At 41.3% G+C, this 26,627-nt stretch overlaps 1 protein-coding gene across 1 annotated transcript in view; it reads right to left on the bottom strand.

Annotated features, from left to right (window-relative positions):
• LOC121621760 (guanine nucleotide-binding protein G(i) subunit alpha-2-like) overlaps nucleotides 1-24,769 on the bottom strand; it is a 62,453-nt gene extending 37,684 nt beyond the window's left edge. Inside the window, exon 1 of the mRNA XM_041958374.1 lies at nucleotides 23,970-24,769. Coding sequence (XP_041814308.1) covers nucleotides 23,970-24,087 — 118 coding nt within the window. The 5' untranslated portion in view covers nucleotides 24,088-24,769. The remainder of the gene's footprint in view (nucleotides 1-23,969) is intronic.
• Nucleotides 24,770-26,627: the final 1,858 nt, after the last annotated feature.

Raw genomic sequence — 26,627 nt, 5'->3', positions numbered from 1 at the left:
TATGTGGTCATTTTATATAAACTGTTTATTCACTGAATTTAGAGAAAATGTTCTATATTTATTATTATTATGGTGGTTATTGTTATCATCATCATCATTATCATTATTAGTAGTTGCAGTAGTAGTAGTAGTAGTAGTATTTATTATATGTATCATATATGGACAAGATCTACATTATATTGGGATATGAGATTTTGGTCACATTGCACAGCCCTAGTTTGACTGGTATCTGATTAGCACAGCCATACCGTATAGTAAATGTTCATCTGTGTTTCAGTGCCACCCTAACAGTACAAAAGGAAAAGCAGGTCTTGATGAAATCCAGTTCAGCGTTCAGTGACACTAGCATTTGAATCTGGAACGTCTGTGAAACTAGTAAAAAGTCACCATCATAGAATAGGAATTAAGAGCACAGCTGGAAAAATAAGACCAACGTCAGACATTTTCTGTTGAAAGAGGCACACTGTCACCTTCATTGCTGTCAGTGACATCCTCCCAGCTGGTTATGGTGCCAAAACAGACCTGTTTGCTTTCAAAACACACTCTGCTCCAGTGATAATCGCCATAGTAACCAGAGAGCTTAAACCCTAGGCTATCTGGCCCTTTCCACACGTTAACTATTACAGTTCACTGAAGCTGACAGGACACAAGACCGTGATTAAACATTGTGTCAAAGATGACCAGATGAAGCAGATGAATTCATTAACATGGTTACACTGAGAGCAAAGCCTCGCAGTTGACGACCCTCAACAACAAAAACATTTCCTTGACAACGTAGCCTGGCGATGGGGCCCTCTGACATCATCCAGGAGATGGCATAAAGAAAATGGTGGAGATAAGGTCTCTTTGCTGAGTGCATATGGCTGTTGACTTTTTTTTCTCTTTTTTGAACCCGTATTTGGCCAGAGTATATTCACTAAGCATGAAACGCTCTTTTGCAGGAACGTCCTGCTCCACTCTCACACAGGAAACTGCCCATTGCAGCCACAGCCTGATCTAATGGCCACCAGTGGAGAAGTCAGGGGTCTCCACAGTGGTAATAGGTTAAATGCAAGTGCTGCTCTTTCACTTCCCTGCCCAGATCTATTACAACCTTTCAATTACGAGCTATCGTCTCTTCTCTCTTCTGTCTGTTAAGGAGCATTTGTTTCACCATCACACCAAATACTTTTATATATTTGACAAGTTCACCTCCCTCCACACTTAAAGAGGACAAAAACTATGGTGGCTCACTGATTAAGGGGAAGTTGGCGTCAAAGGAAAAACAAGAAAAAGAAAAAGACATCTTTACAATGACATGTATGCTAAACTCCCTCCGCTGTCTGATGAGGTCTACAGGAAGTCAGAAGACGCTGCAGAAGTTGGCCCTCTGAAGATCAAGCTAAAGCATTTTCCATGATTAGTTCTCAAGTTTTTACCAAATATAAAAATGTTGGTAACCCTCTGTGAAACCTTGCACTAACTTCCTGTTGAAGCATGTCAAATTTTTTGCTACATCCTGGGGGAATTGATGTAGGATACAGAGAATGTGAATGTGAAACTCTTTGACTGCAGCTGTGCATCACATGGTGGAAGCTGAGGTATGCAAAAAGCAGCACTGTTTTCAAATATCTTAGCTGTCAGATGGTCAAAACTGATTTAAATGAAGAAATAAAAGGGCAATTTGACTGCGTGCATGAAAATAACTGATGTTCAATATCTTTTTCAATAAACAGGCACAAACAGTGCTCAAAATAAAAGCAACCCAGGCTTCAAGTGCTGTTATAAATGCCATAATGGACACGATCCAACAACTGTGAAAGCACACCTGGCAAAGCGTGGGGGTGAAGAGCATTTTAAGCAATGCCAGTCACAAGATAACAACATGCAATTCACTTTGCTGTCCAGCATCTACTGTAAAAATAGTGTACATAATTACATTTTTGTTGCGTTTAATGAATTTAGAAGTCAGTCACGTACCTTGCATGGACTTTCTCTTCATTCTGACAATAAGGCAGAAATATTAATGTGCAAGCTAAAAAAGTTTCGATATGTGGTCCATTGCTGGTTTTCGAACAGGAATTAGAGCTTAGAGGTGTATTTTAAGGCCAAAAGTGTGGCAGAGTGAATCCAGCTGCCCTTCAGTTTCATGTCTCGATATGAACAGTAGGGTTGCCAAATAACATGTTTCTGCTAATAAAGTGCCTTTTTTCTGCATATTTTTGTATTGTAGATAGATAGATAGATAGATAGATAGATAGATAGATAGATAGATAGATAGATAGATAGATAGATAGATATACATGCACTGCATGGTTGCACATAAATAATTCACGTCACAAAGGTGTTTTCTTTTCTTTCTCTCTGCTGGAAACCAACAGCAGACCTTACAAAAGAGGAAGGTGATTTTTCTCCTCTCTTTCCCAAACAAGTCAATTTTTCACTCCCACTCACCCCCTCCTTTTCTTGCACCGTATAGGCCCACTTTATTTTTGTTGATGCAGTGGTTTGTGTGGGGTTAACACTTTCTTAAAAAGCTGGCAACCGTCGTGCCACATTTGTTATTACTTTAGGCTGTTTACTCAGTTGTTCTCAGTTTAAAAAAACAAACAAAAAAACTCCTTTCTCTCCCAGGATGCACTTAAAGTATCTAGTCAGTCTTTTTGGGTTCAGGGTTAAATGCATCTATTTATCGCCTCTACATTTAAACTTTCAATGGTACTATAACCCAGTGGTTATAGTAAAAATATAGTGTTTATCTGCAAAACTGGTGTCACAAGAGCACTGTAAGAGGTTCATTAGTCACGCTATGGCTGCTATACATCGCGGTAATTAGAAAACCACAGAATGATTTAGAATGGGCAGAAAAAAGCTGGACTGTGAAAGTGCCACTGATATGAGAACACATTCTCTGGTGGAAAAACCAAATCACAGTACTGTGTCGTAAAACCAGCTTTGGTGTAAAAAGGTTTGTGTAATGGTCCACAAGGTCAGTCATTTACGATCAGTCAAAGTACTCGAGGCCGTGCATCAGTTTGACAGAGAATTTAAAAGCAACCAGCTCTTTTTGAAATTGTACCTCAAGGTTCACTTGGTCATGGCCGAGGTGCCACAATTTCTTCACTTTAAACCTCAGTGAGAAAACTTTTGCTTGCTATGTGCTTTTGGAAAATTTTAAAGAATTACATAATGAGTGAAAATAATAGGCAGCAACAATCACATGATGAAAAATGATTTGCTTACCTATGCATCACATTTTCAAAAAGGGGAATGAGACAAAAGCTTAGTATAAAAGAACATCATGCAAGGCTTTAACAAAGTTGGGTGTTTCCGGTCGTGTTTATAAATGGTGAGTGGTGTCTTAACATTTGTTGTGCATCTCTCTCCACAGCTGATGCAATGCGGGTGTTCATGCAGGCAGATAAGTTGGTCAATAACAAATATGAAAGTCAGAAATGAATTGTTGCAAAACAGTATGAAGTTTGTTCATCTTGCACACTCGCATCTTCTCCTTATGACTGTGTGTGTGTGTGTGTGTGTGTTAATACAAAAAAAGGGAGCAGTGAAGCACACATCCAATCCAGTAATTAATTCAGCGTAAACAGACTAGACACAAACAGCTGAGTCATGCATCTTTCTGCTCCTTTAATTCTCTTCTCTTTTCATGTGAAAGGTCACAGTTTGATTCTCAGACGACTGTCGGAGCTCCTGTCCTCTAGCCTAACCCTCACGCTGCATTACTGATACTATTAGCTTTTCTCTAATACACAGTAACCTTCAGGAAGATTCTGTGGTGACGGCAACCTGAACACAGGTGTTTCCATGTACAGGGACCAGGGACCTGTGTGTTTCCTTTGCAAAAATCTGTAAAGGTCTGAATAGAAAAAAATAATAATGGAAAGAGAAAGATATAAGACTTCATGTAGACTGTATCGTGAGTCTTTGTAAAGACCCCGTCTGTCAGTTTCTCCCTATAGCATTACTGCTGACTGGCCAGTAAGACGAAACCGAATCGCAGTCCAATCAGAGTGAAGTATTAAATCCGAAAGAAGAGTGAGGCACCAATGGATTGTTTATTTTGGATTTTGGCAGCAGCAGCTCAGAGCAATAACTCATAGTGCCTCTGTGGTCTGACCCTGCTCACTTCCTGCCTCACAGGAAACACGCTGCACAGCCCTCGCCCTGCCCTTCCTGTTCCTTATGCCTGCGCACGCACACACGCGCACACACACACAGAGCAATTAATCGAAATAGTGGTCTTAAAGGTAAAATGTGCCACAGCATACCATGATGAATGAAGTGTTGCTGTGTTACAGAGATGCCCCAATCAACAAAACCATCATCATATCCTCCAGACATAAGGGAACATGCTTGTTTGGTGCAGACCCCAGCAAACATCACATCATCATCATTTTATGTTTTTTTTTCAGTAAAAATTAATTCAAAAATTACCTCTAAAATTGTGACTCATATCAGAATCGCAATATATGTAAAAAAAAAAAAAAAAAACCTCTTTAAGGTAACTCACCCAGGTAAGTATTGCATGAACATCAAGCTACACTGGGTCTTTTTTCTGACAGGGCGAATAGTGTCTGCGTAATGAACCTTAAAAGTAAACTTTAAAAAAAAAAAACGACGCATAACACTGAAACTGAAGATGTTACGGCTCATAACAAGCAGTGGTCTGCCTTGGTCTGCAGACCCGAACTACCTTTTCTTTGCTCCTGAACCACAACACTAGACTGAGCCAAAGAAAACGCTGAGACACAGAGCTAGGAAAACATCGGGATTACATATGTGCCGGGCTGAGCTGGGCTGTAATTGAGAGGTGACAATGTTAACTAAACAGCTCTCCTGTAAAGACAGGAAAAGCTGCATTTGAAACCCCCTAGAGACGCAGCTGTAGCCCACATTCCTCCATTGTCTCGATGCCTCGTTTCCCCGCAGTCTTTAATCAAACTTGAGTGGAACGAGTAGGCCATTTTTCACCCCGGGCCTCAGCTTACCATTGACATTGCTAAAGAATGGGGATCTACTTTAACACATTATGTGGTGCATTGAAGAAAGCAGAACCATAATGTGCGATGGCAACTTTGAGGGACTGAATTTGGCCTACAATTATCTTTTGATCTGATCTGACATTTCTTTGCAAGTGGATGCATACAGAGCTGACGGTCTAAATGTGTGCAGTGTTTCACAGATGCAAAAAAAAAAAAAAAAAAAAAAAGAAAGAAAGAAAAAGAAGCAGAAAAACAGGAAATCAACCTGCTGCAACTGGCAGCCTTTGCAGGCAGGTCTGAGTCAATGCATGGCCTCCTGCCTTTGGCTCAGCCTGCTTTTAAGGGCAGACTATGAGAAGAATGATCAATAAGCAGATACACAGAAAGGCTCCGAGTCACTCACTATACTTAGCATGTTAGAGGTAAAACTGTGAACAGTAGTTTCAAAACATTTACTGATGAAAACATTAAGCATTCAGCGTCCAAACGAATTCAGATCAATATAAACCAAATCGCAACAAACATTGTTTGCTATTTCAGATGTGTAGCCTGTAGTGATAAATGTCTGGCTCTGCAGGCACTACAATTAAAGTGGGCATGCAGGCTTAACACAGTGAAGCTGTGCCCCTCCTGCCCTGTTTTCAAACTCTTCTCAGTACAGCTGTCTGCTCTCCTCAACTTAACTGGCACAGCTCAGCCAATGACTGACAAGCAAGACACGCAGCATAGCAACTCAACACTCCCAACACTTTGTTATCACCTCTGCTCTCTGCTCAAGCTCCTTCCTTTGCTGTCCTGTCCATCATTCCCTTCATTTCTATTCACGTTCAGTTGGCAGACGCCTAAATTTGTGACTTCCCTCTTCCCTCTTTTTCATCTTTGTTGGGTTTTTTTTTGTTTGCTCCCCTGCCTGCAGCCCATTTGTCCTTGCCTCCACATTCATGTAAAAAGGGATACTCTGTCGGTCTCCAGAGGCTGCCAAAAATAAAGAATCGGGCCTCAATCAGCACACGACTGGGGAAAGCGAAGCCACCCCACAGCAGACCACCGTCACTCATGCAAAACACACAACTGGCTGACAGCTCTTCAAACTCCACCAGCTTGTTGTAATCTTACACCAAAAAGATGACGGGTAAAAGAAGATATCTGAAAAGGCATTGTAGGAGAAACCAAAATCAGTGATTTAACGCTCTTTGAAACAGCACATGATTGCTTCCAATTAAAAATGACTCATGATGAAGATTATCATACACGTAAATTTTACTGCATCAGTGAGAAATGACAAGCAAGTTGTAAATGAGGATGTACAGCTTCAGAAACCATTTTCATCCATACCTTACCTCTTACAAACACATCAGCCATGGTTTTCGGTTACTTAAAAAGGCATGCATGCCAATCACTTATATTCAGCCTGTCTAGTCATGCACATTTCTTCTATTCTTAACCTCTGGCTGCTTCTTCCGTGATTATACTGAAGTACAGCTTTCCAGTTCAGACAACATACAAACCATGCACATATTGATCCCACAAAGGAAATGACGAGAAAAAGGGAAGCTAAGTCTGCATTTAAATATATACTTGGCTGTTTCTGAGTCACAGCTTCAGTTCAACACCACACTGGAGCTCCAGCCATGTCTGCTCACTCTTGGTTTAACAGAAATAGTTAACAGTGACCCCGGCCCCACCCTCTCTCTCTGTTCTCCTACTCAGTATTCCCTGGCTAAAAAGAGCCTCAGTGTGGGAGCGCACCAAACTGAGGCCCCACAGAAAACCACATAATTACAAATCACAATAAAGCCCTCAGTGCTGTGTCCCTGCCAGAGGCTCAGCTGCACCCTGCTCTGCTCCAACTCCAGGCTTTTGCTTAGAACTACACGGCCCCCTCTTCTCCACCACTCTCTTTCAGTCTGCTAACCCATGCCCTCCTTCCCTCCCTCACCCCTCTTTCTCTTGCCCCTGCTGTAAATCTTACTCTTTCCCCATCCTCTTTACCCATCTCTTCTTTTACTCAAGCCTGCCACTCATGTTAGACAATCTACACCTCGGTGGACACATCTACAAATGCCCACCCAACCTCACTTATCCTACTGAAATGGTGTCAATACTATAGAATTACATCTCACAAGCTCATACAAAAATACAGAGTAAATAAGCTATACTATGGATGTACAGTACCAGCAACACAAACCCAGGTACAAGTTTACTTGAGCGAGAACTGAATAGAAATGCAGAGCTCTGCTTTTATTTGCCAAGGATTCATGCCAGAGCAATAAAAACCTACAGTCTAATACAGTGCTAAAGCTCCAGCTCTGGGCTAACGAAAGTAAGCCAATCATTAAGCCGTATTCATGTGCAAGGGGCAAATCTCTCTAGTGAGTTAAAAAGGTAATTATAGTTCCATTATTCCTACAGGGCATCAGTGGTGGCCTGATATCAGGGGTCACCTTAAACAGAGAGCCGCATGCTTAAAACTGCAGAGCTTATTAATGTGAAACGAAGGCGACTGCAGTATGATCATTGCTCCAAATGATAAAGTAGAGCTGACTTCAACTTGCAAACTTGGCATACAGATGCATCAACAAGAGAAGCTGCAGGGACAAATACACGGAAACTACAGAGCTACATGTGACTATGCAAAAACATACTACATAGTGTTACGTTTGATCCTGGCATTTGAATTTTGACTCGACTGAATGTGACAGCATCAAACTTTGCCCTCAGTATTTGAGTTTTCAGAGGTGCCAGAGAAAAAACAATAAAATCTGTATCTTAGGAAAAAATACTAGCATGGGGAACTGCTCTTTTAAGTCAAAACATGTAAAATTTAAGAATGTAAAAAGCGAGCAGGAAGGTACTATTTGAATGTTGCATGTAGGGCTGCACCAAATAGTTTTAAGCTTCATTCATAATGCTGACATTCAAATTCTAAAATCAACATTCGATAGATAGTAAGGTTGTGGTGTTGCTGCAACTTCAGCATAAAGGATTTGTGACGTTTATTACAAAAATATTGTATACAAGAGCCATTTTAAGCCACTAATCATGTTCTTCAATACCCAAATAGCATTCTAAATGCTGCTGATATGTGTCGCGCTTTACGCTGTCCATCAGGGTTTCTGTGCCACTTTACATCCTGGAAGATTCCAATGTGACGGACAAATGAGAGAAATTGTAGGCAAATATTCAGTGTTTATGGACCCTATTATCTGTTGTTTTTGTGTGTAAGTAACTAATGGGGACAACCAATTTTGAAACTGGTTCAGTATCGAATGAGAGTGCTGCAGCAAGCATGCAACGTAATCCCTCTGGGTGTTTGCACACCGTCAATATACGCCTACTAAAAGTGCTTGTTTGTACCACTGACAGGCTCAGATTGCTATTCTAAGTGTCTTACAACAATATGGAAAAGATCCCTACAGAGTAAGATCCTTGTTGTTTAACCAGAAACAGCTGCTATATCGCTCTCGCCAAGCCCACCAGCACCATTTACAGAAATAGTACTTTTATCATCGTAAAACACACTTCATACAAACTTGACAAAAACAAAATAAAATTTACCTTCCTGGTTCCTTTTTTACTGTTCCAACAATCACCACCAACTCTGGTTTGGTCGAAATAATCCCTTAATTCACCGTGTCAGGAGAGGAGCAAGAGAGAGGGTGGACATCGAGGGGGAGAATATTTTCACATCCAACTGAGGAATTATTTTCACCTCATATTATGACTGGAGAGATTTAAATATGTCGGACTTCAACAAATTTCTTGGTTTAAAAATTGCAATACTGGATAACAGAAACCCTGAAGTGCATTATGGACACATGGTCCTGTAACTGTAATGTGTACATTAATAAAATAACAATAAGTTAACCGACTAATATTTCTGGTGCTGACTACTGAGCATGGCAATGTTTAATCAACTAGTCCACTAATTGCGCACATCCCTAGTTTTAACTCTAGCAATGTATCAGTATTTTATGAGCTTAATAAATGTTTTTACGTCTTTATGTAAACTCTTGAACAAAAGTTGAAGTCAGAGTCTACTTTCTCTTTCCACTGTGACTGTCCCATAATCAATATCCAGTCGTTCTGGAACTACTTAAGCCACAGCCTCCAAGGCTTGCCCAAAAGGTTCAAAGGTTAAAAAAATGGAAATAAAAGGGTCATAAAAGATGATTAGTTGGGTTGTGTGCGAGCGTGATTTTTATGAACACGTGCCTCAGGCTGTACCTAGCTTCAGAGTGATCTCAAATATTCCTGATTAGTCCGCCACTGTGATTGTTAGTGTTTGCAGCTGGGAGAAGTAGGGCAGCACTGCTCTTTCAAACACCTTCTCTGTTGCTCAGTCTCTCTCTCCTCCCCCTTTCTTTATCAGGCACTCACCAACTGATGAGCACAAGTTCACTGATATCTTCTTGCCGGTTGTTGTTATTTTCCTTTTGCCAGAGTGTAATTCCTGTGATTGCAACAACACAAGGATCATTTGAGCCGCCGTGAACTCCCCTGTCTGCAGGAAGGAATTCTTCATAATGTGGATGAGACCATCATATGCTCTACTTATTAGTTTTCCTAACCTCCGGCTCACTAACATTCGACAACTGCGCTAGGAATGGAGGGCGCACAACTCCTCGAGCCATTGGCACAGTTGTTGCAATTTGAGTTATTTAAGTGGAAAGCACCAAACTAGTGTAATATTCAGAGCTGACATTAAAATGGAATCCAGAAGGAATGATGTAAAAGTGGGGACTGAGGTACAGTTTGTCATTTTTAAAGGGATTTTCAGCCCAAAGCGTATCATTTAATTTTTATATTCAAATTCCTATGCTCCTATGAAAGGAGTCCAAGTGACTTGCTGCATGCTGGTATATCAGAACTGAGAGACATAAGTGTTGTTTCAGTTGGCATGTTAACACAGTGTTTAACATTATTGGTGAGATCATTTCATGGAAAGAAACCCTGTTTTTACAGGAACCAATAAACTAATTTCCCCTGGGAATGTCCCACAGTTATGAGCTCCTTACCTCGAAGTCTAATGTTAGAGCACTGGTCTGCCTGAACATTGAACAGAATGGTAAAACACAGTAAAACACAATAAACCAGGCCGGTACATAGCCATAGCTATTTTCACTATGAGCGCAATGCTGTGCTTTGCTCCCCTATACGCACACACAAATACTGTATATGTACACATTATAGGCCTGCACACACACATTCATAACCATAAAAAAAATGTAAGATGAGACACATGAACACACAAACACACCCCCCCCCCCCCCGAGCAGGAGCAAAGTGAAAGCAGCTCCCAGGCTGCCAGCAGGTATGATTAAAGCCTTCCTGGAGGACACATTGTAATCCCTGTCAATGAGAGAGCCCCTGACAGGCAAGAGTTGAGCCCCTCCAGCCCCTCCAGCTTCTCTGAAAACAGGAGAATTGAGGTGATAAAAGCTAACTGCCTTTCTTCTTAAAGAACTCTCCATTTAAAAACCAGGGTCTTCATGGCCCATTTAATCGAAGCATGACTTTGATTAGCAACAACACTGACAAAGAAAGTTGCTGCTTGTAAAGAATAACTGTATGTACCTTTGTTATGTTATGATAGTATTCTACTACCCATCAGAATGTCTGCAGCAGATTTTACTTAGGGTTTCCGTCAGGCTGGTGGTGTTTGTAGCGTGCTGTAAATACACGACAATCCTATTGTAAACAATTGTTAAAGATAGTTCTCAGTTCTCTTTGAAATAATCGTTCAGAACATCTGATTTTAACAGACCAACCAGCAACTGTTCTGGCTGTATACTGTCTCCACATGCAGTCTTTGTGGGATAGAGCAGCAGCAGCAGCAGCAACATGCTTTGACACGCAAAACTAATCACCTTTTCGTCATGGAGACACTTAATGTGTCATGGCTACAGTGAGCATAATCTAAGAGGCTCTGCTATCAAGTACTAAATGGTTCTATTGTTGTTGCCTGCATTATTGAAACACTCTTCCTACTAATCATGTTTTCCTCATTGGAACATTTTTGTTTTTTAGCTGATTTTAAGTTGAACACTAGTTCGTGTGTCATACTTGGGGGAACGTCAGCCTGCCTCACACATGCCAAATTATACACCTCACGGAAGGGCTGCATGGCACACACATGTGCACACACACACACACGTGCACGCACGCACGCACACGCACACACACACACACACACACAAGCACACACACACACGCACACACACACACACACACACACACAAGACTGTGTTGCCAGGGATTTTTCTTTTTCAAGTTAGAGGGCTTGGTATGGGCTCTCACACACATTTCTCCATTGTGCCCTGCTGCTTCAAGAGCTGTTTTTTTAATGGGATGGAAAACAAAACAACACACCAAAAAACAAACATATTTTATGGCTCTACCACATTCTTTCCAAAAAATCTTTCTTAGCTTGAGGGGTGTCTTCAGACAAATAACAATGGTGACTGAGAACTATGTGTAAAAGATGAGTTACCCAAAGTTTCACAGCTAACACTGCACGCAGACACACCATGCGATCGGCCAGTTAAGGGTTGTTACATGTCACATGTTATTCTCATGTTTTCTCCTTACTGTGAAGTCTGTCACTTGCATTGTGAAATACGAGTATTGTTAATACTGCTGTCAGTTTCAGAGAAAAAAATCTGAGTGGAAAAAAGAAGGAGGGCGGCTGCTTTCCTGTTTTATAAGTATGGGGTGTTTCATGCAAGCTTTAAATCAGACTTGTTTGAGGGCTTCATTGTTGTGTGTTAACACAGACTCTGGCAGACTGCGGTGCCACAGTATGAGGATCAGAACCAGACAACTGACACAGGATGGGTGTGCTGGTTTCCTCAACCAGCTGAACAAAAGGCTCACATCTACTTCTCTTTTACACACTGCCAGCTGAAAAAGGAAGTGACAGATGGGGAGGGGGGGTGATGGGCTGAAACAGGAAATGACATCTATCCCATCTGCAACACAGTTAACAGCCATGATCAAAAAACGAGAGAGAGGAGACAGACAGCAGCAAGAAATTAAGTTTTTTAGTGATATACCAAGCCCAGTCTATTTGATACAAGACATTTTTATGTGTATGTAAAATACAACAAACCTTCTTAACAGATATTTATTTAAAAATCTTCACGAAGGAAATCGAATGATGAAGATGAGCTAGAAGAGATGGTTATAGTCTCAGTTTCTTCCCCATGTGTGCTGTTCTTGCTTGATAACCGTGAAATTGCTTGTACTCACTGAGGATCATAATTTGCAGAGCAGATTGGTTTTGGAAGGTGAACACAGTGGGGATTTTTTGTACTCAGGCATTTGTCAAAAGAAATCCCACATTTCCTTCAAAACCCAAGTGTAATTTCTTGGCATAAATTGATTTCACAGCACCAACTTGACTCTTTTGGAGGCATTAATATTTTGAGGTCACTCAGCTTTAAGTGTAACTGGAGAGAAAAAAGAAAGATACATGCACAGCGCACGCCAGGCTCCACAGCACTAACAACTTCCTGAATGTGATACAAGTGATACGTTCTTGCACAGGTGTAACAGCAGGCTGCTTCTGACCTGCACATTCATTATAAAAGGCAATGGTGTGGCTGTAGTGATCCAGTTTACGTATGACTAACACTGTGAAGCTGACACATTTCTAGAATGAGCTCTTGAGCCCGTTTCACAAACCAACCACATGGGTGGAGCAACAGTATGGTTTCATAATGAATGCCTATACTGTTAACCTCATTCAGGGTTCATTGAGATTTATGTAGAAATTATGTAAATCTTGATTTCAATATTGAAAGTTTATTTTTGCAAGGATGTGTCTGGGCAAGGTTTGAAGTTTAGTTTAGGCTTGGTGAAGAGAATATGACTGGAGGAGACATCACAGGTCAAAGCAAGAGAGTTTTTGTAAAAGAAAAAGTCTCAGACATACAGATGAAGCTCTAGATTATATCTGTCCAGATGACAAAGAGTGGAGGGCTGAAGACAGGCAATACCGCTGCAACAAACTGCCCTTTCAATTAAAGCCTTGACAGTGCAGCTGTCACAACATTATCACCCTGGGGGAAAAAACATACCCTCACCCAGTGTGACATCTAAACTATTCCCACCATCTATCACCTTCACAAGGGCCCCTGCTGCTCAATTTATGTTAGGCCCTTCACTCAATGCACTTTCTCCACAGCTCACAACTCAGCAGAACAACCAACAGAAGCCAGCCGAAGCAGCTAGAAGCCAGTTGTGTGACAGATCAAGTGAGATCCAGAGCAATACTAAATCTGGAAAACTTTACAGAAGTGAAGGAGGGCAAAATGAGGGAAGAGATTACAAGCAGCTCCCCCTTGTACACCTCTGGGAGAGTGACACATGGTGCTTTTCTAAGCCGCCTGCGTTCTGACAACTTCACTGCATCTCCATTTCACATTGCAGCAGCGCACTGTCACTCTGTACAAAACACCTTACCTTACCTCACCTTACCACCAGTTGAAATCATGCCAGATTACATCTCTGATGTGGCTCGTCGTCTCATCGACTAGCAACTGCCTGCTTTTATTCTCTACCACCTCGAGACATTTGAACGGCAGCTATAGGAAAAGCAGAGATGAAGAGACTGAGAGGATCAAACCACAGCTGCAGTGTGAACAAGGGCAGCAGTGACAGCTGTGGTTGAGTGAAGCTGAGCTGCTGATCCTACAGACATGCTCAGTCTTCCACTTAAATACGAACCGTGGCCTACACTCTGCTTCCGACCTTACTATATATCATGAGCTTTTCTACTATGACCCTGTCAGAAATTAAATTTCATTTCATTTCTTCCCTTTTCTTCTCCGGTGAGTACCACTTTTTCTCCATGACTGTCGGAGTAGGGTGTAACAAAGACTGATAGCCTCCATTGAAAACTGGATTTGTTTTCTTTCTGTAGGTAGCATTTGGACAATTAGCTGCTTAAGTGTACTCAAGCTTGCAACATATATAGATGCACAACCCTGAGAGTGCAGGCTGCCTACCCCAGGGAAGGCCCCAGGAGAACCAGACGTTCCAGCGCAGAAAAATGACAGGATAACCCGATGAGGATGGAGGGGAAGTCAAGTGAGCTCATTTCCTAGAATGGCAAAAATAAGGAAATGGATTGTGGGAGGGGAGAGAGGGGATAATGGTTTGCTGTATGTGTGTTTAATGGCATAGTCAGACAAAGAAAGGCCCCAGCCCCAGTCCCCAAAGGCACTTGGAAATGTAAGCAATATAAAGAGGGGAACTTTGCCATTTCTAGTGATGCTCTTGGTGGGGGGGTCATGAACTTTGGGAATGAATTGTGTTTTTTCAGGACTGAAGTAAAATAAGCAGCATTACAGGGAGCACTGAGTGGACTTAACAGAATAATGTAAATCGGGGTTGGGTTGAAACTGGAACATGAAGGGTTTTGTGGGCCTGGGGCAAATTTTTAAGAAAATAAGATGGAGCAAACTACTCACTGATACTGAGCACGAGCACGTCATGCAAAATACAACAACATCAACAACAAAAAGGTTTCTCTCTTCGTAGTGGTATCTAGTCATGCAGATAAATGCATTCACTGCATCTATTCCAATACATTAGAGCAGAATGCAACTTTGTTTATGGTGCTCTCATCATTCAAAAATAACATAAATAACATGTCATGTAAAATGGTCTTCAGGAGCATGTCTACACACAAACAATGTCCCAGTTATTCAGGATAATCCACAGATCTCACCTTACTCACCACTCTCATCAACAGTCAACATCTTGCAGCATTTTCTAATCTAGCAGAAAAAAGCTCCTATTGAAAAGTGAGATATGCCAATTGTTCAAAATAACCAGAATTACATGGATTCTGGCAAAAACAAATTGCTGATGTTTCAGGACTTTGAGCACCACAAAGGAAATGCCATTCGCCGTCATTGCACGAGGCCGTCTCTCGAAGTCTCAGAGGAGAAGATCTGAAACAGCAGCTTGAGACAAAATTATATCTACGTGGCTGGATACCTATGTGATTAAGTGGGTGAGGCAATTTGGGTGAACTGATGCTTTCAAAAAAAAAAAAAAAAGACACATTTGTACATTCTTCATTTATGCTTATACCCTTCTTTCTCTCAGTGAGATAGCTTTGTATTTTGCAGCAGTTTCTGTATTTGTGCAGGGCTGTCTGCAGGCCTACATGCAGCAGTATCTACTTCCCCCTCCTACACACAGTATCGAAGGTAAATGGCGTGCACAGAGAATTAGGCTTGTGATCTGGTCCTGTGTCTTCACACCCTGTGATGATCTGAACAAAGGATAATCCTGAGGCCTGCACTCATATGCACACTAAAAAGGGCCACAAACTTCCTCTCCTCAGTAAAACATTCAACTCTATGCAACTGTAAGGAATAATGCAGGTAATAAAGCAAGATATGAGCTGTGTGTAGAGGTCAGCATTGAGGCACTGGAGGAGGATTTTCTAGACTACCAGTATTTCTAGAGCAGAGACCATAGTGCAGTCTTGTCCCTGTGGACTCGCACTGAGACACACAGTCTGCAGGAGCAGGCTTTATCTTCAGAGCTCTCCCTGTAATTGCAGGATATACAGCCCCTTCACATACACACTCACAGATCTGCTACCCAGTGCGTCATACGGCTAATTGGGCAGCACTGTGGTGCTGACTGTTGGGTAAACATGGTCAAGTCACCCTAAAACATAGGGCAGCAGCTCATTTGATGAATATCATAGAATTGGCACATTTTAAGCTAATAGTGCTTGTTGTAAAAATCAGTTATACTGCAGCTGCCATGTAGATGATGTTCAGATGGGATTTCTTGGGGAGCTGTGAAAGTGCCCTCAGCTGCCAGAGGAGAAACTGCAGAGCTGCTTATGTTTGAGGACCAGGTCAGTATGACTCGCTTTCACCAGAGAAACCTAGGTCTCTATAATCAGCCATCTGTAATTACACCTGACACCCACTAAAACTCAGACACTGACTTTAATAAGAGGGAGGAACTCTGTGTCTGTGGAGAACTGACCACATGGGATGACCAGCCTTGTAACATGTCACCTTGTGTTGTCATCAAATATGACTATCTACAGTAAATAGGTGACTGTGCTGGAGCCTTGCATTTGGGCTACAATGTGCTGCTAAAGTCCTTCATTCAGCACAGGATACACCTATGTGATATGAAAAATGTCCTGTAAAATTAAGGCATGTAATTCTTCAGACAAAAAAACATTCAACTCCTGCACTGTTATAGTTCTTCAGTGTGTTTCTGATCACAGCTCTTTAACCTGGGGAGGAAATGGAAGAGGAATTGGGCTCGAGAGAAGCAGCTTTCCAGAATTTTGCAGACCAGTCGAACACCTCTAATCACCAACTGGCAAAGGCATAATAACAGGATCAGATCAGAGAGAGGCTCAAGCTCTGGGCTTCGTTAACCACAGTAGTTACAGCTCAGGTTTCCCAGCCCAACTCTGCTTCAGACTGATGGCTTTCACAAATGTAGCAGCCGCTGGGCTACTCGATATAGGCCCTCGCTCTCTGATCAATATGGTGTCAGCAGAGCTAAGCTTTGAGAAAGTTACCTGATCAAAGCATTTAAGAAAAAACGAAGCCACCTGTTCTCCTGCAACCCACGGGAGCAAAGTGACGTGTGACACTGGTTACAACCTAATTAAATTAGTGTGTTTGGCCGTGGCCTGTCAGTGCAACATGGAAGTAGACTACTGTACAATACATACACTCAGCGATGCGTAAATTAAGGGAAATTTTACAGTTAATAAATTTCCATTTTCTTTAATGTACCTCTGTCAAATGACTCTATCAAAACATGATTCAAACAGGAGGTGTTTGAATTACATTACTGTCTGAGCCTGTGAAAGACCATTACTGAAAAGACAACCTCCAATTATTTTCATACCAGAAGTGTATCTGATGGGGGCTGTGGTCAAACCTCAGTCCAGGTGACGTGACACCAACTCCAAGACAAGATAAATGCTTCCAGGAAAATCCATTTGTGACACGAATGGGCAGGCTAGAATTTCACAATGTTGTTATAGCCATCAAACTAAATCAGTCTGGGATAAAATAAGACAAATTGAAAATAAAATGGTTGCAGCTCTTTATATTAAAAGGTCGAGTGTGTAGGATTTAGGAAGGATTTATTGGTAGACATCAAATATTCATATGTATTCAAGTATGTTTTTGTAAGTGTATAATCACCTGAAAATAAGACCCACTTTGTTTTTGTTACCTTAGAATGAGCTTTTTATATCTACAGAGGGAGCGGCTCGTCTTCCACGAAGTCTGCCAAGTTGCACTGGCATGTTTCTACAGTAGCCCAGAATGGACAAACCAAACACTGGCCCTTTAGAGCACCTTCTGTTTAAGTTTTTACCAGCCACCGTAGGGAAGGATGAGGCGTGGGGTATTCAGTTGGTCGCAATCTGCAACCTCACTGCTAGATGCCGCTAAATCCCACACATGGGTCCTTTAAGTTTTGTTAGAGCTGCACAGCCGAAGGCAAGACAGACCTCTTTAAGAGTGATGGTGAGAGAAACGGGTACCAATTCCAAGATACAATCAGCAGGTGTTTAAAACTGGTAGTTATACCACAATTACACTGGTGAACTTCTTTTGATCTTTTTGAGCTCTGCATGGAACTTCCATGATTTTCAAAGTAAGTATTAGTATCAGTGTTTCAGCTGAGAAAACACTGAATATAGTAAAATCCACTACTTAAGTATTTCTGCCCAGAGTTTATATCATCCAATAACTGTTTCAGTGCTCACTGGAGGTCCATTTCCGTACTTCCTGACCAAGGTTCTAGCAAAATATGCTGATTAATGAGCACGAGCATCCTCACGCACGCTGCAGAGATGTAAAAGAGGAAGAGAAAATGACTGGGCTCATTTCATCTGTTTTTTTCTTTCGTCTGTGGTTCAAAAAAACTCGACGCTGGTTCATAATAATGACCAGTTTTTGGAAGAAAAAAAAGAGTCAGGTCAGAGACCGCGCTATAGTTATGCAAGCTTCTCTTTACATCCCCTCTCTACATAGAGATAATATATTGTTAGCCCGAAAGCATTAACAGCACATCTCCAATGCTGTGGCATGAGTGATGTCATAAGGCTGGCGCCTTCATTTTAGGTTAACCATTCAATGCTTTGATCATGAATGAAACCAGCTGCAGGCTAAACAGTATGTCAGCCTTACATTGTTACATGTGCCAGCCTTTCTGCAGCGACCACCAGGAGCTATGTGGTGGAACCTGAGCCAATTCAACACTGAAGCAACAACCAAGTCATAAACTGAGTCTGAAATGTGTACTGCAGTGTGTGCCGTGTATATCATGTCATAAAACAACAACACATCTACTGTCCTCCGTGGAAATGAATAACGGTGCTGCCACACCAGTTGGTTTAAGACTTAAAATAGACCAAGTTGTTTCTCTTCTAGGAACATGATGAACATTTTTTCACTGTAGCCTGACAAAACCATCTTTATTTTCCTTCATTTTATCACCTCTATCCTGTCAAGCTGACAGCTGTGTGTGTGTATGTGTGCAGTGGGGGGAGGGGGGTACATTCAATTACATACATGTGCTGTGCCTATATATTTGTGTCAGAAGTAGATGTCTCTTCCTACTGTACCCAGAGGCAGCACGCATGCGTTCAATACGTTAATGTATTTACATAACGGCAATGCCCATAAAGCTCTTGAACAAATGTGTTTATGTACTATTAAGTGCGTGTGTACGCTTGCATTTATGTGCAAGAGATACTTCCTACTACCTCGGCAGAGCGTGCTGCCAAAAGAAACATTTTATTTGTGCTGACCTGAAAAAAAAAAGGTTAGTAAGCCAATGAACAGAAAAATGGACTGAGGTGAGCAGCAAAATTTTTTTGTTGTGGACGGGGAGGAGATTAAAATGTCAATCAATGACCAGAATCAGCAGCAATCTGTGAATGAGTGCTTCCTGTTAATGAAAGCTTAAGCCTCAACAGTGTGAAGTCCTTTCTGCTACATTAACTAATGGCTTTCTCTGGGGATCCTAACAAGACAAAATCTAACTCGGCCCTCTTTTTTGCGAGGCATATGTAGAGAAAAGTAGTTAACATGGAAATTCCTGATTGCATTTGTTTGTTTACACCAGGTAACATATAAAGTGCAAACAATTGTGATCAGTCTCTCAGTGGGTTAGACTTCTTGATTCAGAGCTGATTTAACAAGAGATACATCATTTCTGTCTCGGCCTGTAAGTAGAAACTAGGCCCATCCTTCAACCCTAAACCCCACATCTCACCTCAGAGTCCTTAGAGTTTGCTTTAGGAGGGACACGGGATTACAATTTACAAGTTACAAGGCTGCATTCGACAGAGAGGAGAGGCCTTTTCCTGGTGTGGCCACACAGGAAGCTGTGAGCCTTTTCTCAGCTTTTCCAACAGATAGCAGATGTGAATGCTGAAAAGCATACGTGGAGGCATGATGTAGCACCTCTGGAGGGGTGTCACACGTCTATCACAAGCACTGCTACTCAACACACAGATCAAGATTTCAGCCATGACTACAAATTGTGACAAAGCAGCCTTTACTTTGGGCCTGACGAAACCCGTTTTCATTTTTTTCAGATTTTTCATTTTCTGTTTTAATTTTTCTGAATGAGTGTGGTGGATGAATAAAATTTCAAAAATTCAATAAAAAAATATTCAAAATGAATTTGCTGTAACATTGCACTATATTTTAGGGCTGTCACTGATGATAATTTTCATTGTTTATTATTTCTTGATTAATCAGTTAGTTGTTGGTCTATAAAATATCAGAAAATTGAAAAAATATTGATCAGTGTTTCCAGTGTTTCCCAAAGCCCAAGATGATGTCCTCAAATGTCCTGTTTGGTCCACAACTCCAAGATGCTCACTTAACTGTCACTGAGGAGTGAAGACATCAGAAAAAACTCACACTTAGGAGAATGGACTCTGAGAATTTTGACTTTTCTTCAAAATTACTCAAATCAAATAATCTATTATCAAAACACTTTAGCAATTAATGTAATAGTTGACAACTGAGAGATTAATCGATTGATTGTTGCAGCTCTAGCATTGAACGCACCAGGTAAGTGGGTCTGACAGAGACTACTCTCTAGTTCAGGTTCCTCATTTATAACGCTTGACCAGAAACGGAAGTAGCCTTTTCATTTTTACCAACAGAATATTTGACTCCGTACATACAGCCACAAAGTCTTCAATGAGTCTGCGTCTTGCATCTGACGCTGTGGCTGCACTCCTGATAGTGTGTTGAAGTGATGAGCTCTTCTAGGCACTGCCTCTCTTGCAGGGCCTCGTCCACATGACTGTGTGTGTGTGTGTGTGTGTGTGTGTGTGTGTGTGTGTGTGTGTGTGAGTGAGTGAGTGAGTGAGTGAGTGAGTGAGTGAGTGAGTGAGTGAGAGAGAGAGAGAGAGAGAGAGAGAGAGAGAGAGAGAGACAAACACAGAAGCAGAGTTTTTTTCCTTTCCAATCAGCTTAGGTGCTATGAAAAAAAGCTTATAATGGGAGGGAAAACACTGATTTTTATACACTGCACAGACGTTTTTGCAATTTCTGCTATATTCCATGTTTTACAGTTGATTCTGTTTTTGTGAGCAAATCCCACAATTCTGTGTTTTCTGCATTGTGGATATCATATGGCCCACATCGTCCAAGAAAGAATAATTCAATGAAACTAAAACACGGTCTATAATTAAAGTCTACCAGCAGGACAGTGGGAAAAGAAAATGAAATGCCCAAATGAACTTGTTCAATCTGGAGGGTATTATTAATTCACAACTCCATTCACCCTTCAAATAGCTGGAATGTAAATTTCACTTTTTAGAGAGAGAAAATCCTCCTCTAGACATTCCAGTTTGACATCCTTCACGTGCTGTGACATGTTTTCCAAACTGCACACATGAAGGGAAGACTCTTATTTGCATGACGTGAGTCTTGATGCACAAATTCATGAATCCTCCATTCAAATACAGACCTCTCCTATAATTCCTCTCAACCCCCACACACTGCACCGGATGGTAATTACTGATATGAAACCTGCTGTACAGAGCAGAGCATGTAATTAGCCTTCTAACCAGGGGCACAACTTAACAACCAGCCGTTTCTTCAAAGACCTAAGAGAGAAAAACAGCATGTGTTCTCTAGAAATTTAAGTAGAATTTTCTGTTTTCTGTCAAGAAGGAGGATGACAAACCAATTTAGCGATTAAATCTGTTGCCAAATGCATGCAAATACGCAAATAATTTCAAATTTAAACAAGCTATAGAAAGAAATGAGAGTATTTTTGAGTGCGGTGCAGAATAAAAAGTTCCACTTACACCAGGCATGGGCAAACTACGGCCCGAGGGCCAAATGCGGCCCGTTACAAAATTTAATCCGGCCCGCCGAACTTGAACAAATTATATCAATAAACCTTGTTAATGTTTTATTTTCCCTGCAATTCTGGCTTTTTCCCAATAGATGGCGCACTCTAGATACATTGAGCTTTGTTGAGGTGAAGCGTATTACTCCACGTTTGCGCTTTACTCTTCGACCCTCAGCCCTTCTGTAAAGATGAGCGGAGCTAAGAATGTCCAGTTTTTAATAAGGAGTGGACAACTAAATATTTTTGACTGAACACCGATCAGGCGGTGTTTAAAGACTACGATACAGCAAGAAAACTGACTCCAGACTTTGATGCGCTGGATAAAAAGGGAGACCAACAACACTGTTCCCACTGAAATTAAAAGTACGTTTCTCCGTTGTGTTATGTAAAAAATGCATTTGAAACTAATTTGTTCTGTCTGTTAAGGGATGCACGTATGTGGTGCTCAGGTGCACGTACGTTCTCAAAACCAAGTGCGCAAATGCAGCGCGATCAAATATAATGCGCTCCACATACTGGCGCGTTGTCACTGTTCCGTCCTCGCGCTGCTCGTTGTTGAGTTTTGGCATTAGGGATGATTGAATAGAAGGAGAGGACAGTAGACCTGCATCTCCTACCGTTTTTTAAATGAAGACAGTCAGGAGGAGACTGATGATGATAATATCCTTAAGGATAACACAACTTTCAGTGCTTTAAAATAATAAAAAGAGTCATTTCAATAAATAGCTCAGTTCTGTGGGACTTCAAAGACAGATATTTAGTTGTAATGCTTTTGTTCATTTTCAATTGAAATTAAAGCACATGTGTTCTACATATCTCATGATATTTTATTTTCTCTTATGAGGTGGATTACCAAAACACTCCATCCATCTGCTCCTGGTCCGGCCCCCCAGTCAAATTTTAGAACCCTTTGTGGCCCACAAGTGAAAAAGTTTGCCCACCCCTGACTTACACCAACAAACACAGATGTTGATATTAAGCTAAAGGCTCAATACAGGAAGCTCTCAGATTATGTTCTTGAAAATGTACTGCTCTGCTGTTAATTCATTTTCCACCACATCATCATTTTATTCAGAAAACAAACATCGAAAAACTCCTTTCAAGCTGCCTCAGATTCCTCTGCTCACAGGATCAATAACAGCTTGAACCTGAGCGTATGTTCAGTAAGTTGTCCTCAATGAAATTAAAAAAAATAAATAAATAAAATGACTAATTGTTTAGAAAGCTGGGCTGACTTCAGGAGTGTAAATCAATGAGCAGGAGACGAAACATGTCATTGATGCAGGAATTTACCAATTCCAACTCTCAATTCATACAAATTACTGGTTAAGCAGCACCATGACAGTCGCTTCTTTCCGCATCTCTGAGCTGCATATCAAGTAAGGTGTTAAAGCTTAGAGGACCCTTGTTCCATAAAAAGTAGGGAAGTAGAAAATCTAAAACGGATAAGCATTTGGGAAGTAAAACCAAAAAGCATAATGTCTGGATGGCACCAATATTGAAGGACTTTGTTGACAAAAGCAATGTGAAGCATTAAAATTAATATATTTGGTTTGTGCACAAAACAAGACATTTGAGGACGTCATCTTGGGCTTTGGGAGAGACAATCAATGTTTTTAACCATTTTCTGACGTTGTATAGACTAAACAAGTGAATGATTAATCGCTGAAATCACAGACAGATAACTCAACAATGAAAATAATCAGTATTTGCAGCCCTTGTCTGCAGCGGCTGTGGTATGTTTAACCCCCCATCAGACAAAAAGTTAAAAAAAAAAAAAAAACAGAGAGAGGCATTTAAAAGCCTGGGAAAGTGTCATTCTCTCTGTGTTACCTACCAGGCAGTACTTTCAGTCAGTTGTGTGTGTGTGTGTGTGTGTGTGTGAGTGTGTGTGTGTGAGAGTGAGCTCCAGCCTGGGCTGGGAACAGTAAGGGGTGTTCCAAACAGCAGCCCAGTCATTATCAACCAGACCCTTCCATGCCTGACCCCTCAATTCAGGCCTGGTGGGAGGAAACCAGTCCAGATTTAAGACTGCCTATTTGGACTGCCATGTCCAAAAAAACAAGAAAAGCAAAAGTCAGACACTCTGCTCTGATCTCTCACGCCCTTGCTGGACGCGGACATGTGCCCCGGGTTGATGTTTCGACTCCAAACCCCCCCCCCCCCCCCAAACATTCCCGGTAAAGCCCGCATGTTTACATGAAAGCAGAGCCAAGGAGGACGGCAAAGCGGGCGCGGACATGCTGCTCTCTGACATGTGCACCGGGCGGCCGCTGCTCTCACACAAACTGCACTTCTGCTGCCACGTTTGTCTGCTCGGGAGGTGGGTGAACTCTCAGCCCCAACAGCCCGAAAGAGCCCTCATGTAGCTAGAAAAACAGTCAGTACAGCAACCATGGCATTTTTTTTCCAGGAACCAACGTGTAACCAGCAACGGCGACAACTAAAAATGTCACTCACTCGGACACTTTTGCTCTGTAACACCCGCGTGTCATATTCGTGCTTTTCACGCTGTTGCACAATCCGTCTGTAGCCGCTAAATGCGGCACTTTGGCAACCCCCATTATCAGTGTTTGACAGTCTACTCACCCAGCAGCAGCAGTTTCACTTCCCTCGCCGCCTTCTCTCCATCTTCTCTCAGGTTTTTATCAATCATTTTAGACCTCTCGGCCGCGGCTTTATCTTCCTGACTAACTGTACAACCCATGGTTCCCAGTGCGCGCTTCAGGACTGCTGCTTGAGTGGGAAAATATCACCTGGGAAAAAAAATCGAGTCCGAAAGCCCCTTATTTTAAAAAACAAGGGCTGAAGTTGAGTAAGGCGACTTCCCTTTTTGATGAGTGGAGACAAACGTGACGGAGTCCGTTCATCCGCGAGAGGGAGCGAAAATCATTAAAAACAAAACGTCTCTGTCTGCGACGTGAACCTGGGTTTCTAATGTCGGCTGCGGAACTCCCAAAGGCTCGTCGGTTGCTCAGGCTGTCATTGGCGGTTTCTTCCGAGAGTGGAGAAGTTGTCAATAAAAATAAAATAAAAACGGCGAAAAAAGGCTACTTTCTGAGTGACGGTAGACTTTTAGCTAACTCGGCGGTTCCTCCAGCAGACCATCAGAGCAGGTTAAAGTGAAACACACGAAAACGGGCCACGAAGTTCAGCCCAAAAAAAAAAAAAAAGTATTCCAGCTGTTGAAAAACCGAGCACACGGATTCCTGCTGCCAGTGAAGCCACCACACACACACCGACCACTTTTCAGAGGCTATTTCTCTTTTCTGCTTTACGTCTTTGTCTCGTTTCAGTGCCTACTGCCGTTACGCATTCTTTCCCCCGTGTTGAGATTTATCACGTTTGAAGCCACACCCGTAGCCGCCGTGAAGTTCCCCTCTGTCCGACAAACAGCCAGACAGCGCCGCCACCTCCCAACTCAGCGGCAGCGGGGCCAGCCCCAGCCAGGAAACGCCCACTCCGAGTGCTTGATGGGAAATGTAGTCAACCGCTCCCTTCAAGCGCCGTCGGAAAGACTTCACATTTTTTAAGAATTATTTTAAAATTACAAAACACAACAGTGCTGGAAAACGTTCCCCCGTCGTTTACTTAGCAGAAAAACTACGGTGCAAAAATGCCATAAAATAACCCTACTTTTAAATTTTTATTGAGAGAAGTACCCATAAAAGTAATATCTGCAAAACGTACTTGGAAGTATTAAAAATAAGAGTACTCACTGTGCAAAATGATATACTGATATAGACTAGATATTTAATTCGATTATTATGACTGATGCAATCATATGTGAGCTGGTTTGATCCAGCCTATAGCAAGGCTTCATATCTTAAAAGATGATATGCTGCTGTCAATGTTTTAACCTCGAAAATAATCTTCATCAGCGAAGTAATCTGTGACTACATCTGTCAGATAACTAAAGCGCTGTAAAAAAAAATGTGATATTTCCCGCAGAAATGTAGCAGAGTACATAGCAAATGAAAATACATGGGTCAGGTACAAGTACGTCAAAATTGATTGAATGCAGTCAATTACTGTCCACCACTGAATTATGAATTGAGTGTGCCGACTGTATCATTTGATTTATACTTTAAAATTACTTTTAGATCATAAAAAGTAGCCTGACTTCAAGAAGGATTGCTGCTCTTTTTCTTTTTCTAAAAACAGTTAATAAGAACTGAGTTGGATGTAGCAATTTCAACCTCAGGAGCTTCCAATGAGCATTTGAGGGCAGTAGAATAACTGAAATTATGGCATAAGCAGTTACTATATTTTAAACATTGGTAAAGAGCCAGATTGTCATTTAAAGCGCTTGTAGCAGCCACATTTGATCATAAAGATTACACTCTATGACAGTATGAAGTCAAGACTAAGAATCAAAATGAGTCCTATACAAACTAGATAATGAATACTTTAGGTTGTTGCTCTATAAGAACTATATTTGATTGCTATGTTGCATGATGGTCATGGCTCCACAGCTAATGTCTAACACTGCTCTATAGTGCCACCTTGTGGACTGGCTCCTGATACTCAAGAGAGGAATTAACTCGTTACTTTACACTATTTTGGTATTATAAGATTTTATCAGTATTTCAATTCTATACATTTTTTCTTTAATATATTTGCTAAAAATTTCAGGTTGTTTATTTCTGACAGCTTACACAGGCATAGTGGTCCATATAAGGCTGTTATTATTCTGTTTGTCCACTCTCATAAAGTATACAATAGACTACAACAGATTGAAGGATGTGTTAGATTCAAGGTCACAGAATCTGAGCATTTCAATGAAATTACTGCAAATGCTGATGTAGAATGACCACCACTCCACCCGGCTAAATCCTCACTGAGCTGCTGGACTGCTAGACAAACTGACAGAAGAGACTGCTGCACACTTACATCTATGCAGCATTCCACTCTCTGCTAGGCCTCAACAATGTCATATCTGACTGATGACGAAAGATCAAAGTTTTGTTACCTCATTATCTTTATTGCAACATTGTTTACAGTACAATAACTGCCAGCAACATATTAAAATATATAGAGATACAAGAAAATCGACATGGATTGAAGGACAAAAAGGTTTAAAAGCACTTTGAAAATGATTACATTTCAATTTTTAATTGGACTAAAACTTTAATTGCTATTTACATTGTACAAACTAGATATGCATATAGAATATAAAGGGTATACATTTATATACATTATTTATAAATGCTGGCCAATGTCAATATTTAATATGTTACTATTCAA

Source organism: Chelmon rostratus, chromosome 2 (genome assembly GCF_017976325.1).
Source record: "Chelmon rostratus isolate fCheRos1 chromosome 2, fCheRos1.pri, whole genome shotgun sequence".
Lineage (NCBI taxonomy): Eukaryota > Metazoa > Chordata > Actinopteri > Chaetodontiformes > Chaetodontidae > Chelmon > Chelmon rostratus.
The sequence above is the reverse complement of the archived record's forward strand: the minus strand, read 5'-3'. Positions and strand labels throughout refer to the sequence as shown.